The 20,686-nt window shown below is 40.9% G+C and overlaps 1 protein-coding gene across 1 annotated transcript in view; it reads left to right on the top strand.

Annotated features, from left to right (window-relative positions):
- The window catches only part of PKHD1 (PKHD1 ciliary IPT domain containing fibrocystin/polyductin), a 256,453-nt gene extending 237,760 nt beyond the window's left edge, over positions 1-18,693 (top strand). The window contains exons 57-61 of the mRNA XM_087922428.1: positions 460-567; positions 3,934-4,092; positions 5,752-5,877; positions 12,030-13,345; positions 18,419-18,693. Coding sequence (XP_087778554.1) covers positions 460-567; positions 3,934-4,092; positions 5,752-5,877; positions 12,030-12,364 — 728 coding nt within the window. The 3' untranslated portion in view covers positions 12,365-13,345; positions 18,419-18,693. The remainder of the gene's footprint in view (positions 1-459; positions 568-3,933; positions 4,093-5,751; positions 5,878-12,029; positions 13,346-18,418) is intronic.
- The last annotated feature ends 1,993 nt before the right edge of the window (positions 18,694-20,686 follow it).

The following is a 20,686-nucleotide window of genomic DNA, read 5'->3' as shown; positions in this document are numbered from 1 at the left end:
CAGCACTGGTCTTGAATGCAGGCTTGCTGATTGTCAACCCAGTGTTCTAACCACATGAGCCATCACACTCCCAATTTTTAAATAAATGAATTGGGCCAAGAGTGTTTATTTAATCCAAATGTCTATTAAATCTAAATTTATATAATTGGCTTTCTACATTATTTGTATCAGTTTCCATCATTTGTGCAAATTTGATTTGTTGCATTCAAAATCTATTAAACAGAAGTTGCTAAATTGAGATTTCACTGTAATATCCTATTGCATGGAAGAAAAAGGTAGATGTTCATAAGTTTTCTAAAATAATAATGTATTATTCAAACTCCACTAGCCATATTTTATGCTTGATTTATTTACTAAACAGATATTGTATTTTACTTACCTTTCTCTTCCAATGTTTAAAATAATTGTCACTATTGTACAAGAGTTCATAATCCAACTATGGATGTAAATTATTTTCAGGTAACACAAGAGTAAAGGTCCAAGATGGACAAGCTAACTTTCAGAATTTGATTGTGTCCAGCTCTTGCTCTGACTGCCACCTCATTTTCAAAGTTACTTCTCCTCCAGGTAAGATGTCTATCCAGGGGTGGGATTCAAATTTCTTAACAACTGGTTCTGTGGGTGTGGCCTAATTTGTGGGTGTGGCTTGGTGGTCATGTGACTGGCCTGTGTGTGGCTTGCTGACTGGGCATGGCTTGGTGGTCATGTGATTGGCTGGGCATGGCTTGTATGTAAATATTATAAATATTTATGTAAATATTGATTTTTTTATTTAAAAAAGAGCAACTTTTACCCCAAATCAAGCAAAGCAGGCAGGCAGATTGAGTTGCTCACAGAATCACAGATTCATTCAGAGATCTATCTATCTGCAATCGGCTACCTGAGTTTGTCAAATAAAATTTGTTTGCTAGCAAACTCATAAAATTTGCTAGCAAGCAAATTCACAAAATTAACTTACAACACACTATGTATGTAAATATTGAATTGAGTTGCTCACAGAATCACAGATTCACTTAGAGATCTGTGTTTCTGCCATCTGCTACCTGAGTCTGCACTGAATAATAGAAGCCTTCAGGCTTCTGCTTTTAGATTAGCTAGAAAGCAAGAAATCCAACGATTTCCTCCTTTCTAGCTTATCTAAATCTCCCAGCATAGCAGAACAGCTGATGGTTGGGGGAAAAAAAAGGAAAAATAGCAACTTAGCAGGCAAGTTTGATGGCACGCATACCAGGTAAGGAGTGAGTGGGCGGGGGTGGGGTGGGGCCAGCCAGTGGCGCAATTTGCTGGTTCTCTGGCAGGTAGAATCCCACCTCTGGGATTGAAAATCCTCTTTTTTCCTGCTTTTTCAACCTCAGCTGTGCCACACAAAGCAGCTGAGGTTGAAAAAGCAGGAAATAAAGAACAGCCAAGAGCCTGGGCGGGTGGCTGGGCCAAACAGAGCAGCAGACACTGAACCGGACCAAAGTGGTAGCATCCCACCCCTGTGCCTATCTAGTAAAAAGTCTAATGGATATCATTATAATAAACATTTTCTGAAGTTAAGCAGGCAATGGATAAGATCAAAGCCTTCCTATAACCTGCTCATGTGCTTTCTCAGGGATATCAAAACCTTTATTGTATATATGTATTTTATTTATTTCATTAAATGTATATGTTGCCAATCTTACTAGCAGTATCTAGAGATATATGTATATACATATACAGCATATACATGCAAAATAACAATATCATTAAAATGTTTCTTCAAGAAATTATAAAAACAGATATATAATTGTATTTATTAATATTTTCAAATCCAAACAGCTCAATAGTTTATTTATACTAGAAATGGTGATCAATTTGTAAAACTTTTCATTAATTGTATATTTATGTCTACCCGTATCCATCTACATACCTACGTTATAGTACATTTGGGTTTTTTATCAATTTAGATAGATCAATATTTCAACATCTAGAGTGAAAGGAAGTCTGCTTTTGCACATTTCTAAATGGATTCCAAGAATTGGAAAAGCAGATTTGTGCATGATGCACACCAAATGTAATAAGATAATTTTTCCCATTTTCTTTGTTTTTTAATTCAAATAATTCAGATTGGATGAGAAACATAATTGGTCCTAGATTTATTTTTTTAGTTCAAATAAACATTTCTCCCATAGTGCAAATAATCCATGTTGTTGTAATTTTAACATGTACATAGTGTGTGTGTGTGTGTGTGTGTGTGTATGTGTGTGTGTGTGTGTGTATATATATATATATACACATACACATATATACATACATACATACATACATACATACATACTGTATATACATAAATAAACTGCTTAAGATAATTGCAGAATAGCTTTTTTCAATAATGGTCTGTAAGGACAAATGCACTGATTCTATTTTAGAAATTGGATATGGAATTTTAAATTTGGTGAGAAACATATGTTGAAAAGCTTGTGTAATGGTTATGTTAATTTCTTATTGAGGGTTCTATTTTTTTCTTTTTTGTACCTCAGCTATGTGTGAGTCTGAATGTGTGTCTCATTTTTATAGTAAATGTGTTTTAATGATTTTTTTTACTGTTGTTAGCTGCCCAGAGCCATGAATTTGAGATAGGTGAATGTATAAATTGGATAATTGAATTGAATAGATGAATGAATGAATGGCAGAAATATGGAAGGTTTCAGTGTGTAGTATTGATTAATGAATGACAGAGCAATTTATATTGGTTCAACATGTTGTCAAAACATTTCTCAAGAGATGTAATTCATTTCACATATGAAATTATTAGCATACCTGTCATAGGAGATCTTTTACTTTTCCTACTGAAGAGTATCTTGCAAAAGGGAAGGTAAAGAGTAACCCATTTTTATCCTAGCCATTGACAAGCCACCTTGTTTCTCAGAAAATAATCATATCAAAAAGAAACCAACTTTTCACCCTTGCTCCTACCAAACAAAGAAAAACTATGGAGAATTTTGGTGCCTACCAGAAAGATAGAATACGCCAATTGTAGCGGAAAATTGAAACAGGAAGCAAGAATTGGCCTCATCAAAAGTCAGTTAGCCAAAAGACCATAAAATGTACTCTTGGAACAATACAATAAGGAAAGATCAGCCACATCTTAACTATATAGATGTACTTGTGCATTTGTCTACATTTCAAAATGCAATTCAAAACACACCGACGATGTCTCCTTGAATAGTTGACAAAACATTTGCAATTAAATTGCCAAGCTCGAAGCTCAAACCAACAGTTTAACTACCAACCAGAGCTACTAATATTCCAACTTTAAGTATTATAAACATCTTTCGAGTCAAAACTCCAACCCCATTAACCTCATAGACATCTCAATGTAGTTTCCTTGGCAATGGAAAATGTTTACTACTTCTTTCTTCTAGGATTTTTTTAAATTTCTTAGTCTAGCCTACAGCTCAGGGATTCACCTGTATTCCTATCAAAGTATTATAGGGACACATGCCTGATCAAAGACCAAATAATATTTGGAGCTCTCCAAAATTGCCCTATAAAAGCAATAGATTCAAGAAATAGGCCAAGGGGACAATACTTTCAAGGTATTAAATTAATTCTTTGCACCAGTAAAAATAAGATGGACAGATTGTCTGTTTCTGAATTGCATTTTCATGAAACAGTATGTCTTTGCAGGTGCATTCAGCTTCATCTGCTGACATTTTCACTTAAAGAGTGAGACTGAGACTGGACAGGTCTTTTCCCTAGGACTTTTACATAAGTGTAAAGGCAGCTGTTGAGAAAGATAATCAAGTATTAGCACGTTGATATTTATTATTCATATTCATAATGACTTCCTTGTTTTACTGTGTGAAACAGTCTGAGACACAATTTCCTTTCTTGTGATATTTGTTTGGATTTAAAGCATGTGTTCTTTATTTTAATTACTTTAAGCTATATTTTTTATTTTTTTAGGTGCTGCTTTATCTGTTGAATCAAGTTCTTTTACTGTTTCCCCTGTTCCTGTATCAGAAAAATCTGCCATCATCTTTACTGCTCTCCTGTGCTCAGTAGCCTCCATGCTTGTTTTGGGATTTGCTGTTATTTGTTGGCTCAAGAAAAGCAAGAGAAACAGTAAGTCACAAATTGTATGGTAATTATCTGCTGTGATTTAGAAAGATGGACTTTGCAATCAGCAATTCAATTAGTTGGTGAAAGAATGTTGCAGTTCCCCAGTTACAACAGGGATGCGGAAATGCTTTCTGCTGATCCACATTTGCTTTGCCTTGAGCCTTCTGTGCTACAGTGGTGAAATTCAATCACCTCGCATCACTTCGGGAGAGATGGTAGGGACAATTTGAATTGGTTGCTCCACCCGCCCGCCCATGCACACATGCCTTGTTCCTTTTAGAGACTAAGTCCCACCAAGCCATGCCCTTCAAGCCACGCCCACAGAGCCAGTAGGGAAACATTTTGAATTTCACCCCTGCTGTGCTAGTTCTTGATGGAGCATCTCTTGGGCCTATCACCATTGGCACTATGTTCCAATGAGTTAGGCAAATGGGATCAGGAGACAAATTATGGAAGGGGGAAAAAAATAGCTACTGCACGTTTTTATGCAAAATTGACTGTTTCATTCTTCTTGAACCAGCACACAAACTAGAATTAGATTTTTCAAAAATTTGGCGAGCAGCTATTTGATTTTTTTTTTTAAAGTATGTAAATGCTTATATTAGAAGTAGTAGATATGTAAAATGTATGTTGGCAAAGTTAATGTACAAGAATGGCTATGAAGAAAAAAAAAATTCCAACAACAAAAAGTTTATATGAAAAAGTGTGTATTAGAAGCAATGAGTATGAAAAGGGTCCTGGAATAACAATATTGTTGACTTTTTAAAAAATGATTATCTAATCCAGATATTGAAAGAAACAAACCAGGATGGAAAAATGAGAAACAATAAACCTGAATTTTATCCAACTTCACTCTTTCCAACTGTGTCAAATATATTCTGCTTAAAATATGATGTAATTGGTACTGATTATTACATGTTGCCCTGAATTTCTTTTACTTTTCTAACACTCCAATGGTGTATAGAATAAGATAGGGACTTTTCCATGGTTTCCTCCCAAGTTTCATGGTTGGTCAAAGCCTCTACTAATATAATAGCAATAGCACTTCGACTTATATGTTTTATATGCTTTCTAATATGCTTTATACGTTTTATAGCCCTCTCTAAGTGGTTTACAGAGTCGGCATATTGCCCCTAACAATTTGGGTCCTCATTTTACCTTCCTCGGAAAGATGGAAGGCTGAGTCAACCTTGAGCCTGGTGGGATTTGAACTGCCAAACTGTAGGCAGCTGGCTGAAGAAGTAGCTTGCAGTACTGCACTCTAACCACTGTGCCATAGAGGCTCCTCTGGGTATACTAGTGAGCTGACTAAAAACCATTCAAGTTGCATTTTTCCCAACCAGATATGTAGTCATGTGTTTCAAGATACAGTCATATGCATTGTTTGGAAATTTTGCAGTTTGATTCAAATTAAAAGAGTCCTAATATTTCAAAAAGTTGAAATGTCAGAATTCAAGCATTTATGTTTAATTTTTTTAATTATAATGTTTATAACTATAATACTTTTATTTGTCAGCCCATTGCTCTGGAGAAAATGTCCCTGTAAAAATCAACAGTATACATAAAAATGGTTCCACATAGACATAAACTTATACTAAAATTATTTGAATTAATGAATGTTTACTGTTATTCTCATTAAACTTTTTAAATATTTTGATGTAGGAAATAAGCTCAGGCAATCTCTGAAGAATAAAAAATGCCCCCAAATACAGGAAAATCAAACAAATTGTGGTATCCATCAGCACTGTACTGGGAAAGAATATGAACATTCCACTTCTATGAGAGAAGGTGAGTTTATTGAATACCAAAAAGGCTGCATCCTTTTACAATGCATATTTTATCTGAAACGTTTTAGCTATGATAATTTAGACCTGTGCCTGGCAGAGATTTAATTCTCTGAGCCGGACTTTTCTGGTACATTTCCCCCTTACCAAGTACATATAATATACACACAAAGAGAAAGTGAGATATACGTATGTGCATGCCTCTATTGTAAACTATTGCTTTAGAAGTAAATTTTAGAGTTAGATTTTTTGGGGAGATGATGTAATTCCTGAAGAACAATTTTTGTTTTCTATTAGTCTCTTTTGTCCCAAACCAAATATAGATTTAATCCTCCAACATTTTATTTCAAAAGTTTTCAAGATACAGAAAGGAAATCTCAGATTTTGGAATCGTACAAGTTGTCCTCAAATTATGACCACAATTGAGCCCAAATTTTCTGTTGCTAAGTGAAACTTTTGTTAAGTGGGTTTGCCTCATTTTACAATCTTTCTTGCTATAGTTGTTAAAGAGAATCAATGTAATTGTTAAATTAGCCAAACTGTTAAGTGAATCTGGTTTCTCCATTGACTTTGCTTGTCAGAAGGTCACAAAAGGAGATCACTTGACCCCAGGACACTGCAACGGTCATAAATATGAACCAGTTGCCGAGCACCTGAATTTTGATCACATGACCATGGGGATGCTGTAATGGTCATAAGTGTGAAAACTGGTCTAAGTCACTTCTTTCGGTGCCATTATAACTTTGAACAATTACTAAGCAAACTGTTGTAAGTCAAGGACTACTTGTAGTATTGAGCAAAATGAATCAATCATTTTTGTACTGGGTACAGTATAGATAAAGGATATCTAAGGTTGATAACTATTATGAAAGAGAAAACATTAAAATTTGAATGTTCACAACCAAGCAGGATTTGTTTGACTTGTAAGTCACAAGTTATTTTAATGATTAGTTATTAAAAAAAATCCACTATTGAAAAAATATTATTTGAAATAATTGATATTAAATATTGATTGGCTAGATTTTATATCATCTATATTATGCTATAAATTGTTTTGATCAATCCTTTGTGAGTTTCACAAATCTATCAGTCAATCTATGAAAGACCATGGCTTTTGTTTAAAATGCTACTTAAGAACACAACTTCTGGTGATATATGAAAGCATTACATTATGTCATAATTCATCCTTAGAGAAACTGAGAAAAATTATGTAAAGCCACATAGAAAATTTTATGAAAAATGAATTATCATTTGAGACAATTGTCCCAGAGGGGAGGGGGTCAACCTATTTTCCAAAATACCAGAAGGCCAGAAAAGGAATAATGGATGGAAATAGATCAGGGAGAGATTCAACCTAGAAATAAAGAGAAATTTTCTGACAGTGATAACAATAAACAGTGGAGTAGTTTGCCTTCAGAAGTTGTGGGAGTTTCATCACTAGAAGCTTTCAAGAAGAGACTGGACTGCCACTTGTCAGAAATGGTGTAGGATCTCCTGCTTGGGTAGGGGATTTGACTAGAAGACCTATAAATCTGGTAATCTGGTAACTCATCATGGCCAACAAACATGCTGAAGGATAACTCGCCATGGCAAACTCGTCAGTAGACAACTCATTGAAGGACAATTCAACAAATACAAAAGTTAAATTAATGTTGTTGGAACCATGGCCAATAATAATAAAAAAGTCAATCCTGAAATACAAGAGTTATAGTAATTTTGATGAAAATGTGGTCTACAATAATAAAAGTAACTGAATGAGATGATTAATACAGTATTGAAATGTCCCATGGTGAGTTGGCTATGGCGAGTTGTCCTAGACCCCAACTGGTAATATTGAGATGACAGATGAATTATTTGATATATCTTATTTTTCCTCATTTGCAAGAAGTTGAGGAGATCCATGTCTTATTACAAAAGCAGAAAATATGTTTAGAATTTTTTCACTTTTCTCGTACTATGTTACATAGTGGAATAAAGATTTTCTCTAGAAAGAAAAGTTATTGCATTTGTTTCAGCAAGTGAAATGGCATCTTTGGATCAGGTCAGATATTTCCTTGTGTCCCTTCAGTTATTCAGGTTGTCTGGTAGATAATGGAATTTAAGTAAAGTTTGGATTTTTTTAAAGCTTTGTCAATTATTTACTCCATATTCATAGAAATCATTTTTATCTGGAAATTGCAACTAGCAATTTGCACACTTCAGTCAGCTAGGTTGTTTTTTCAAACATATCCAACAATTCTTCATTATTGCTTATGTCTCCATGATTTTAAACCCATTTCAAACCTTGTTCATTTTGGTGGTGGGGATTTTTCATATTTGAATCCCTGCCATTGATGCAGTGTATCTCAAAGAATGCACCTAGTTACAAGTTCTATCATAGAGTATGGTTTCCATTCATGTTCTAGGGTTGGAGGCAAAGAAGGGCTAGTTTAAAGCTTATGAATAAGAGATTAGCCTCAATTTTCTCTCTCTCTGAAAATATTGCTTGACAAGGCACAAGTATGTGTGTATAAACTAGGGAGAAGAATCATATGTTATTCTACTGAAGGTAAGACGAAGATAGAATGCAAAAAAGAATTGCAAGTACTTTTCTGGACTGAAACTTGTTGCATATGAAGGAAGCAGAAAGAAGCTAATTTTAAGTTTCATTTTCTGATTTTAATTAATATTTATTACAGAAGAGCAGAAGGAGCAAAAAGGAAATGCTACAGTTTGTATGTTTTGATATTTGCTATACTCTTTCAAAATACAGCATTCAGCTGTATGCCTTAGGATACATATCTGCTATAAATTCATTTTTTATCTAATTTGTCTGAGATCTAAGCTTCCTGAGATCAAAGGATGTGATTCTTTCTGATGTTGGCTCTGACATATAATGTGTGCTGACTTAGTTCTGTCTATAAAATCACAGTAGGAGACTGTCATAGTCCTTTGGAACCTTTATATAGTGGACTTTTATTTCAGCTGGTAAGGATGACAGATACCTCAATGATGGGAGCTAACATGTAAATAATTAATGGGAAGATATTTTTTTTCACTCTCTCTCTCTGCAAAAGAAAATCCAGGCCTTTAGATTATTTTTTAAAAAGAAATTGCTGGAAGATCAGCAAAAAATCCCTGATATATTCAGATTTTAAATAGGAATAACAATATATTAAGCTAATATAAAATGCATAACGTGAAGTATCTCATTTCTTAAACATCCCCTACCTTTTAAAACATTGTTGCTTTTGAAAATGGAGAGGCCGTCAAAGGTAATTATTTCTCCTTCATTTCTGCCAGCTAATTTTATTTTCCGTGGAATATATTTGATCCAATATATTTTTTGGCATTTTAACTAGTGTTTAGGGATATAAAACAGAGTAAACCAGTTTAGAACTTAATATAACATAAATCATCTAAGAGATTAGATTTGCTTTGATTTAACTACTTTCATCCAACTGCATAATGACATAGGACCAAATCCAAATATTTTCCCTTTGTTGATAAAAGATTTTAATCAGCAGGTTTGGGAAAGATATGATTTTCATCCATTTCCACTCCTTTGACTCTGCTAATTTTTCAACTTCTCTTACAGAAGGATACTTTCTAAAGCCAACCATACAAGAGTTCACTGATTAGCCCTCCTTGTTCTACTGAAGGAAGCCTTTTGTTGGCAAAGGAAATTAGCTGGATTCTATTCATGGTTTTAAACAGGGGTGGGATTCAAATTTCTTAACAACTGGTTCTGTGGGCGTGGCCTAATTTGTGGGTGTGGCTTGGTGGTCATGTGACTGGGGTGGGAGTGGCTTGCTGATTGGGCATGTCTACATGGTCATGTGATTGGGGTGGGCATGGCCATGTGGCTGGCAACCCAAATTTAAGTGGTCCTCACTGAATGACCAGGTGCTTGCTTAGTGGCCACTTGCTTAGCAAGGGTTTTTTGCCAGTTTTCAAGGCCTGGAGAGGCCCAGGCAGGTGGCCATGTGGCTGGCAACCCAAATGTAATTGGTCCTCACTTAATGACCAGGTGATCGCTTAGTGGCCAATTGCTTAGCATGATATAAGGATTAATGCAAATTGGAAAGGAAAGACTACAGAAATTGTGCACAAGTGATTTGTACCAACCAACACACTATGTAACTGAAGAAGGTTTATGTTTTATGCTTTTGTTTATGTTTAAAAAAAAATAAAACACTTTTATTTAAAAAAATTCATTTATGTATGCATGCAACTTCTTGTTATATTGATGTTGCTATATACTGATTTAAGCAGAAACAGATAATGTATAACATCAATATAACAAGAAGTTGCCTGTCTCCCTTTTGGTAAGTTGCTTTTTTATTTATGTATTTATTTATTCTTTTACTATCTGTTTTTGTTTTTATTAATCATAAAAACAAAACAGATACTAAAGAAATAAATAAACACATAAATAAAAATTATTTTACTATTCATCTTAATGTTTCTTTAAGCAAAGAAGAAACATCAAGATGAATAGTAAAATAATTTTTATTTATGTGAATTGATTTCTTTAGTATCTGTTTTGTTTTTATGATTAATAAAAATAAAAACAGACAGTAAATAAATACATAAATATAAAAAAGCAACTTACCAAAAAGGAGACAGGCACGTCGGCTAGCCAACTATGCCGGGGTCCTCCTCAGTCTTCTAGCTTGCTGCGGCAAAGACGGCCAGCCCAGGAGTTGGCTCTTGACCAGGCTGGCGGTGGCAGGGGCAGGAGGAGGTAGGGAATTGGGCCAGCAGGAGCTGCTGCTTTGCCTCCTCACTACCAGTTGGTGGTGGGAAGGCAAGGCAGCAACCCTTGGGCTGCGGCAGGCGAGGCAGCGGCACCAGGCCTGGGAGTCAGCTGGCGGCAGCAGCGGCAGGAGGAGGTAGGGGACCGGGCCAGCAGGAGCTGCTGCTTTGCCTCCTCATTACCAGTTGGTGGTGGGAAGGCAAGGCAGCAACAATGGAGGGCCACGGGCAAGGGAAGATAGGGGCGGGTGGCCAGGACTGGCAGCAGTAGGTAGACGACTGGGTTGGAAGTTCGTACTTACCGATCCGCGTCTTCAGAGGCTGGTGGCAGGGTAGGCAGTCTGAGTGGGTGAAGACGGCTAGCGGTGGCGGTGGGAGGCAGGCAGGGCAAGGCAGGCCAGCCAGCCGAGGACAGTTAGCGATGGTGGCGACCGGGGCTTGCAGCTTGCCTTCACTCAGCAGGGTGGCAGAAGGCAGTCAGGGACAGACAGCTGGCTGGCTAGCCGGCTGACTGGCTCGGCTGTTGCTGCTACTGCTGCTGCTGTGAGCGATGGCACCGCGTGGGTAAATTTTTGTAATTAGCGCATATGCGCTATAAGTAGGGACGGGACGGGGAGGGTGGGGGAAAATGAGAAAGGGATTTTTGCATGTGTGCAGTAAAAAAACCCAGTTTTTTTTAAAAAAATGGGTTTTTTTACTTTGGAGCAGCAGATAGGGACTGCGGCCGGGGCAGCGAAGGGAGGGGCGGGTGGTGGAGAATGCAGAAGGGATTTTCACACATGCACAGTAAAAAAAGCCCATTTTTTTTAAAAAAAAAACAGGTTTTTTTTTACTCTGGAGCAGCAGATAGGGGTGGGGGCCAGGGCAGCAAAGGGAGGAGCGGGTGGGGAGAATGCAGAAGGGATTTTTGCATGTACACAGTAAAAAAAACCAGGTGTTTGGCCCATAGGAGTGGCAGAGAGGGGTGGGGCCAAGCAGGGGTCAGTTTTACCGATTCTTAGAACTACCAGTGACATTAACAAAGGTTCTATAGAACCGGTGCGAACTGGGGGAAACCCACCCCTGGTTTTAAAGGATCACTATACATAGGCCACCAAAATGAGAAAATATGTGTCCTGTTTTTTTCTTTCTTCTGTCCTTGTTTTATTTCTGGAATATAATCACCATTTCCAGATGATTAAATGTAAAACACAATAAATTAATGTTTTGATAAACAAACAAACAAATAAATAAATACTGGGACAACGTATGAAAAAGGAAGACGGCGAACATAGTTTGGCTAGTCCCCTTTCCTTTTTGGCATCTAGACTTAATATACAGTTTTTCTATCATGTGTCAGTAGCTGTTGAGCAGCTTTTAAGAAAGCTGAGAATGTATTAATTTACTATCATAACTGACAGACTACATGTTTTACAACAGATATAAAACTGTGTGAAGAAGTTGCAGAAGAGCCATTAAAGAAGTTGCATCAAAAAACATTGAGCGCCACATTTGCACGAACAGCAAATGAAATCGAACAAGACCACTGGCTCAATAAAAGGAAATCAACCAGGGAGTCTCTGGAGCTTCAGGAACTTCACATCAAGGAGCTTAATGAATGGAAGAAAACCAAGCAGCATATCACTGACTATGTTCAGTATAAAGAAATGAAAGGAGAGCAATTCATAGACCAAAAACATAAAAGACACAAAGAGATCCCTGTGACAAGATCTGAAGAAGATGTGAGGGGAAAACAGGAAATTACAGTATCATAATATCCGAATGTTCCTGACTGTTTGGCTGCTTTTGGACTTCTCATTCTTAATCTAACTGCATATTTTGAGACATATAAATAGAGACAACTTGTTTAATTTTTAGAGTGAAATGAACAAAGACCAATGGGCAAGCAATGCTCCTATGAACTGTTTCTAGCACAAGTCACTGGAGATGGTTTCAGTACTGTTTTGTTATCTCATGATCACTGTCATTTCTCTTACTTACTGATTTTAGCCATATTGCTATGTATACAGTCATGGTGGCACAATGGTTAGAATGCAGTATTATGGGCTAACTCTGCCGACAGTCAGCAGTTCGATCCTGACAGGCTCAAGTTGACTCAGCCTTCCATCTTTCCAAGATCAGTAAAATGAGGACCCAAATTGTTGGGGATAATATACTGACTCTGTAAAGCACTTAAAGTGGGCTGTAAAGCCCTGTTAAGCAGTATATAAATCTAAGTGCTATTGCTGTAGCAGATATAGAATGGTAAATCAATCACTCTTTTTGTTTGCCTGGTTACTTGCTTATTTAGTTGTGAGACTTGTTTCAGAAAATAATATTAAATCATTATAATTGTTTAAATTATACAATTCTTTAACTAAATAAAATAATTTAAAATGGTAACATATCCCATGGCTAAGGCAGTGATACAGACATATCTTTCTAGCACAATTTTCAACAACTGTGCCAAAAGTGTTATGAATAAAAGTTGATTTAGAATTTATACTGGCCTTTGGAATCACCATCTCCCAAAACTGCTATCAAAGCATGTAGTCCACCAGAACTCACAAAATAAGCAGAATCAGTACAGTGATTTTTCTCATTTTCAGCATGAATAGGTGTAAATGTCAGCCTTGGAAGCCATATTAGCACCAGAAACTTCCACGCTACCACATTCCTGTGCCTGGGAAATTGGGAGGGAGGATTTCATAGAGTGGAGGTAGTTAGACAAAATAGCATTATTCTTTTCAGTCAAGGTAATTGTTAAGTTTGAGCAATGAGAGGCTGAACCAGAGCATGAGTGCAACAGTACTTTATTTACAAATAAAGGGCTGACCGTGCTTCCCAAGCTTGGAACTGGCTCGCAGCAATCAGCAGCCAGTTGGACCCCGCAGCCTGCTTTTATAGCTGGCTGCTGGGGAGAACTGACCAATGGGAATGGGGGGAATAACGCCCACACAAGTGAGTGGACCTGAGTGAGAACTCCTTGAGTCCTCAGGACATAACACCCCTTCCCCCCAGACGCGAACACGCATAGTCCTTGAGGTAGATGGGGGGTTTGTGTTGGCGCCCGGAGCGGCGCAACTCGGGAACATTGTCTGACTGTTCGGCATCAGTCTGTGACGGTTGAGCTGGCATAGTGTCGCCAACACTCTCTCTGGACTGGGCATCCTCGGAAACCACCGGGTTGGTTTCTGGAGTCAAACTCTCGTGGTTTGGATCCGGTTGATCAACTCTCTGGGCGCTGTTGTCCGGGTTTGGGCTGACCGGAACGACCGCTGGCGCAGATTGGTCACTGGGTGCGATGTGGCTGGGTGGCGGATGGGACGGTTCCCCTTCGACTGGAGACTCTGGATTCTTGTTTGCGAGGTTGCTGAGGCGCCTTCTGAGTTGGTCTATGTGTCTCCTCCAGACGCGACCATCCTCCAGCCTGACTCTATATGATCTCGGCCCGGTGACGGCGATGACTTCGCCCGGAATCCAAAGTGGGTCCCCAGCGAAATTCCTTGCGAATATCGGCTCCTGTAACATAAAATGTCTAACCCCCGAAGTGGAAGCGAGGGGAGAGTCAGGGCAGTATTGTGGGTGCAGTCTATCTAATACAGTCCTCAGGCGCCGGCCCATCAGAAGTTCCGCTGGGGACTTATTGGTGACTGCACAGGGGGTTGAGTGCTGGCTCATCAGGAACCGTGAGAGTTTGTGGTGCCAGTCATCTCTGCCAAACCTAGCGAGGGCCTCTTTGGTGGTCCTGATGGCCCTTTCAGCCAACCCATTACTCGCAGGGTGGAATGGGGCTGTTAAAATGTGGCGAATGCCTAGGTTGGCTGCAAAACGGCTGAATTCTACTGATGCGAACTGTGGGCCATTATCGGAGACCAAGGAGTCGGGTAGTCCATGGGTAACGAACAGGCGCGTTAACACGTTGGTGATTGCTAGTGTGGTTGTCGTGGATAGCTGCGCCACATCTATCCACTTGGAATAAGCGTCCACGACCACTAGGAACATCTTTCCATGCACGGGGCCGGCCAGATCGATATGGATTCTAGACCAAGGGGCGCTGGTGTTCTCCCATCTGGTAGGGGTGGCGATGGGGGGAGCAGGACGGGATTCCTGGCAAATGCTGCAGGAACTTACCCAATTGACAATGTCCTCGTCTAGACCCGGCCACCACACGTAGCTGCGTGCCAACGCCTTCATTCTCACAATGCCGGGGTGTCCCTCGTGCAACGCCTCCAGGACTCGGGTACGCAGCGAGGTCGGAATGATCACTCGAGTGCCCCACAGTAGACAACCCTGCAAACTGGACAGCTCCTGCATGCGAGTCTTAAAGGGTGCAAATTTGTTATCAACATTTCCTCCCGGCCACCCCCTCCTCACCCAGTCGAGCACCTGGGCGAGCGTTTGGTCTGCCTTGGTTTTGGCGGCGATGTCAAGGGCGGTGATGGGCAGGTCCAACTGGGTGATTTCAAAAATGGCATTGACGGGAGCTGGGTCTTCAGCCGGAGCGGGTAAGGGGCAGCGACTGAGTGCGTCAGCGTGGGATAGAGTTTTGCCCGGGCGGTGGATAAGTTTGTATGAGTAGGCCACTAGAAAAAGCGTCCACCGTGTCATCCGAGGGGAGAGGACTTGAGGTGTCTGTTTGTCGCCGGCCAGTAGGCCCAGGAGGGGCTTATGGTCGGTGACCAGTTCGAAGAAGTGGCCAAAAAGGAATTCGTGAAACTTTTTTCACGGCTGCAACAGCTGCTAGGGCTTCCTTGTCTATTTGGCTGTAATTTCGCTCTGTGGCCGAGAGCGTCCTGGAGAAAAAGGCGATGGGGGCCTCGGCGCCATTGGCGAGTCGGTGACTAAGGACCGCCCCAATTCCAAAAGGGGATGCGTCTGCTGCCAGTACTAAAGGAAGGTTGGGGTCGAATTGGATGAGCACTGCCTCTGACGTAAGTAGTGATTTGACGGCGTTAAACGCCTGGTCTTCTTTGTGCCCCCAGTGCCACGGTGACTTTTTGTCTAGTAATCTGTGTAGGGGTTCGGCTACTGAGGCTTTATGGGGCAAAAAGGATGCATAAAAGTTTAGGAGTCCCAAGAAAGCTTGTAGCTCCGTTTTGGAGGTCGGTGTGGGAGCTTCATGGATCGCCCTGACCTTGGACTCCAGGGGGTGAATGCCAGAGGCGTCAATTTTATAACCCAGAAAGTCCACCTGTCTAGTGGCAATGGCGCATTTTTCTTTTTTTAACTTGAGGCCATGCTGTCTGAACCTCTCTAACACTGCTCGCACTCTCTGTAAGAGTTGGGGTCTGTCCCTGGCCGAGACCAAGATGTCGAAGTAGGGTACTACACCAGGGAGGCCCTGTAAAATCCGCTCCATGAGGGATTGAAAAATACCCGGGGCAACACTTACGCCAAATTGGAGACGCTTGCATCGGAAGGCACCCCTGTGAGTGACGATGGTCTGAAGTTCCGCTGTTTGGTTATCAACAGGGAACTGTTGATATGCTTGAGACATGTCCAATTTAGCAAAAATACTGCCCGGTTCGAATGTATGCAATAAGTGCTGAATGACGGGCACGGGATAGGCGCTAACTTGTAAATATTTATTGATTGTTGTCTTGTAGTCCAAGCAAATTCTCAGGCTACCATCTTTTTTGAGGGGTGTGACAATGGGCGTCTCCCACTTGGCGAAATCTGTTGGCTCAATGACCCCTTGTTTTAGTAGTTTATCCAATTCAGCGTCTAGTTTTGGTCGAATAGCAAATGGAACTCTACGTGGTTTTAATCTGATTGGGACTGCCTGGGGGTCAACGGTGAACGAGATGGGGGTTCCATTATAACACCCCAGCTCCTCGCTGAACACATCTGCGTAGTCAGCGAATAAGGAGTCAGTGTCTGAGGTTGAGACAGCATGGACTCCTGTTAACCCTAGGCCGAGGTGGGGAAACCAATCGAGCCCCAATAAGGTGGGTAGATTGCCGTTAACTACCACTAGAGGTAGGTGGCCTTTAAAAGCTCTAAAACTGACAAAGAACTTGCCTCTGCCGATCACGGGAATGGCCTTCCCCTGGTAGTCCTTCAGACCGAACTGGCATCTCTGAAGCCGGGTAGTAGATAGGCTGGGGTGGAGTCTCTTGAGGGTGTTCCACGAGATTATTGAGAGCGCTGACCCTGTGTCAACCTCCATGTGGCACGGTTTACCTTCTAGGGAAACGGAGAGAGAAATTTTACTAACAGAGTGGCAAGTACGCCTGGCAAGGCGGTGCGTGCGACAGTTTAATACTTGCCTCTGTGGTCCCGAGTGCGAGGACGGGGTCTTTGTGCAGTGCTTTGGGGGCTTGGCAGACTCTCGCAATGTGCCCCCTTTATGGCAGTTGTTGCAAACGGCTCCTTTAAACTTGCAGGTGGCCCTTTGATGTGATCCCCACAGGCTAGGCACAGGGTGATGTGCTTGGGTGGACCGGTGTATTCTTGTTTGGCCCCTACCTGCGACCGTCTGTCATTGGTGAGGCGATGGACATCGCTCATCGTTGTGGCCTTCCTCCGCTTCCACCTCTTCGGAATGGACTGGGAACGCTGCTAGCTTGGCGCTTGGGCCCTGAATTTCGGTGGCTGAGTTCGTGGCTAGCTCGGCTGCTAGGGCCTCCTCTACCGCTTGCGCGAGGTTGAGGTCTTTTAGCTAGCAGTCGCCTCTGTAGGTTGAGATCCTTGACCCCACAAACCAATTGATCGAGGAGCATGTCCTCCAGGTATGTTCCAAACCCGCAGTGCAGGGCTGCTGTTCTGAGGGCGGCCATATATTGGTTGATGGTCTCCTTACTTGATTGCTTCCTCATTCGGAACGTGAACCTCCTGGCGATTTGTGAAGGTCTGGGAGCGTAGTGGTTTGTGAGGATCTCAAGCAACTCGGACCACGGAACCTTTTTAATTCTCTCGGCGCCACGAGTGCTGCAGCGGTATCGTAAACGGTGGCTCCGCAGTAGATTAGGAAATAGGATTTTTCCGATGCTCTCCCGCATCCGACAGGCCGACCGCATCGATGTAATGATTGAAACGGTTCTTATACGATTCCCACTTCTCTTCGTCTGGTTTAAATGCCGGAAATACTGGATTGGAACTCATGGTGCTGGAACGGCTGGGCTACCTGCGGGAGAAATCTCTCTGGGACTACGAACGCTCATGAGTTACTAGTGATATCAGCTCTGGAGAGGGTTTTTGCTACCCTCTCTCTCTCTCTGGGTTACCACGTTGGCTGCTAGCCGTTGGAGGTGTCTTGATTCGCGCCAAAAAAAGTGGGCGTTAGTGACTCTCTACAGCGCTGTGCTGTGATTCCTACTGGCCCGAAATTCAAATGACACCCGTTTGAATTTCGCGCCAAATGCAGAGCGGCTGCGGCTCGCAGCGCTTCACTTTCCCCGTAGCGAGGCTAACAAGCGGCTACAGACGCTTCTAACTATTTGACTCAGACCGCTTTCTCTGGCTGCGGATCTGCGTTTCCCTTGTTGCCAGCCGATCGCTCTCTCTGGGCTGTAGATCGGTGGCTAGTGACTCAGCGGTTGCAAGGTGCTTCTGGTAGCCATCCCACCTTCGTCGCCAGTGTTAAGTTTGAGCAATGAGAGGCTGAACCAGAGCATGAGTGCAACAGTACTTTATTTACAAATAAAGGGCTGACCGTGCTTGCCAAGCCTGGAACTGGCTCGCAGCAATCAGCAGCCAGTTGGACCCCGCAGCCTGCTTTTATAGCTGGCTGCTGGGGAGAACTGACCAATGGGAATGGGGGGAATAACGCCCACACAAGTGAGTGGACCTGAGTGAGAACTCCTTGAGTCCTCAGGACATAACAGTAATGTCATCCTGCACCTGGTTGAGAAGTGGTTAGAGGATTGTCTCAAGTTGCGGTGGATGGTGATTGGGCCATGTGATAGACTTAGGGGTGCAGGGGATGGGTTTTTGATTTTCAATTGTTGAGGGAAAACCTGGAACTCTCAGATTCGGGTTTTCCCAGATGTGCCAGTATGACAACTCTAATAAAATGGAACTTTGAGAAAATGCCTGTCTCAGAGTTTTGGTGTTGGAGTTTGTTTTTCTGGAATGCTGACAATAAATAATTTCAAGTGAAGGCTTGAATTATTCCATAATTTCTGATAAATTATATCCAATAATGTCATTTTCCATTGGATTAGCACTGCAAGTAGTTTATGTTATTACTGTACTGAAACGGAGATTTTCTTTCATATAGTTGTGTGTCACTATTTAGGAAGTCAGTTGACTTGGAAATAAATTGAGAATTAGGACAAGTCCTTGGAATATAGTTACAGCTTGATAAATTTGGTTTGAATTCTAGCAGCTGAATTAGTCATCCGTTGAAACTTCCAAAAGTAGGCCCACATATAATATTCTGTCATAAAACTACTTAAAATATTTACAGATATATTTCTATGATTAACTATCTATGAAATATTCTCATCGGTGAAATACCAGATCCATTTAAATCTGTAGTGACCATACAGGAATAAGGACCAATCCCTCTATCCCAGGAGTGTCAAACTCGATTTAATTGAGGGCCACATCAGGGTTCTGTTTGACCTCAGGAAGCAGAGGTGAGTGTGGCCAGGGTGGGTGTGGCCAGAGTAGGTGTGACTAGTTCAACATCATTCATGGTGTGATGCCTGTGGTGGCCTCAGCGCTCTGCCAGCAAAAACAGGCTCCCAAGTTCCATTTTTGGCTGCGAGAGCCTCCTGCAACTCTCTGCCAGTGAAAACAGAGATTTGGAGGCCATCTGTGGCCTTTGCATGTTCCGTTTTTGGCTGCAGTGGCTTCCTGCAAGCAAAAACAGACCCCAGGAAAGCCACCTGTGGTCCTCCCAAGCTTCATTTCACTGACAGAGCCTCATGGGCCAGATCTAAGCATCCCATGGGCCCGATTCAGCCTCCGGGTCTTAAGTTTGACACCTCTGCTCTATCCCAAATAAGGTGCACATATTTGTATGATGAAAATATGGTGCAACAATTAAGTTATCAGACTAGGCATAGAAAAAAAAAGATTTTCCACAGAAATTTACAGATGATTATGGGCCAATCACACTTGGACTCAAGATTGTTGGGGGAATAAAATAAAGGGAGATTTCTGTGCAAGCTACTTTGAGTACTAGTTACCTAGACTACAAATCTAAAGAACATAAATGTATGGTTCTAGAACCTCCTTTCATATGAATTGAATGTGTAATTGATGGATAAATGTGCCTTGCAAACAAATGGACAGGAAAGCTGGCTTATACAACTATGTTTGTTTCAACAGAAAAAGTGTGAGATTTGTGAGTGTGTTGCTCCTTTGAAATGTCTATAACTGTAAAAGAATTCCTCAGTTGTGAGAATCTACCTGGGGTTGCAGACTTGATCTTAATAGTTATAATGGTCGAAAGCAGGCAAGGGATGAAAATCAGTCTAGCTGTCGTGCTGATACCCTTCAGACTGGCTACTAATATTATCCCATCAATGTACCATTATCAGTTTCTACCAAATATGATATTGTATGTGTGTCCAGCATATTAATAATATAAGATAGGGGGGAAATTGCTAGAAATATCCTCTCTTCTCTCATGCTGACAAAAGTTATTTGCTAAACCCCTTTTATTTGATGAGTGACAGGAGACTGGTGTCAAGTGAGAAAATGAAATGTAAATTATATTAAACACTTCTCTCATCTCTGGGTACCAATCCAGATTCCAAAGTAACATATCAAATCAAATCCTGTCTTCGCCGAAGGGCAAATGAAGAATCATTTCTCTTTAATACCATTCTTTTCTAGTAAAATATTTTTCTGTTTAGTAACTGAAAAATTAAAATATAATCCCCGTGTTAATCCTGGAGGGGGAAAAATGAATATTTTTAGCAACAAGAAAAGCTGTGATTGTATTTTGTGCTGTTTTTCCAACTTTCATGCCTGACTGACATAGCTTACTAGTAATTATTGATTCTACACTGCATAAAATGGCACCTTTAAAATACTCCAGTAATTTTCACTGCAAACATTTTCTCCCTGTGTTTTCTGTGAAACAGAGGAATGGGGCAGTGATTTTCACAATGACAAATATATTGGCATATTTAGACCAA

Source organism: Pseudonaja textilis, chromosome 1 (genome assembly GCF_049901715.1).
Source record: "Pseudonaja textilis isolate UNSWEBS1 chromosome 1, rPseTex1.2, whole genome shotgun sequence".
Classification (NCBI taxonomy): Eukaryota; Metazoa; Chordata; class Lepidosauria; order Squamata; family Elapidae; genus Pseudonaja; species Pseudonaja textilis.
The sequence above is the reverse complement of the archived record's forward strand: the minus strand, read 5'-3'. Positions and strand labels throughout refer to the sequence as shown.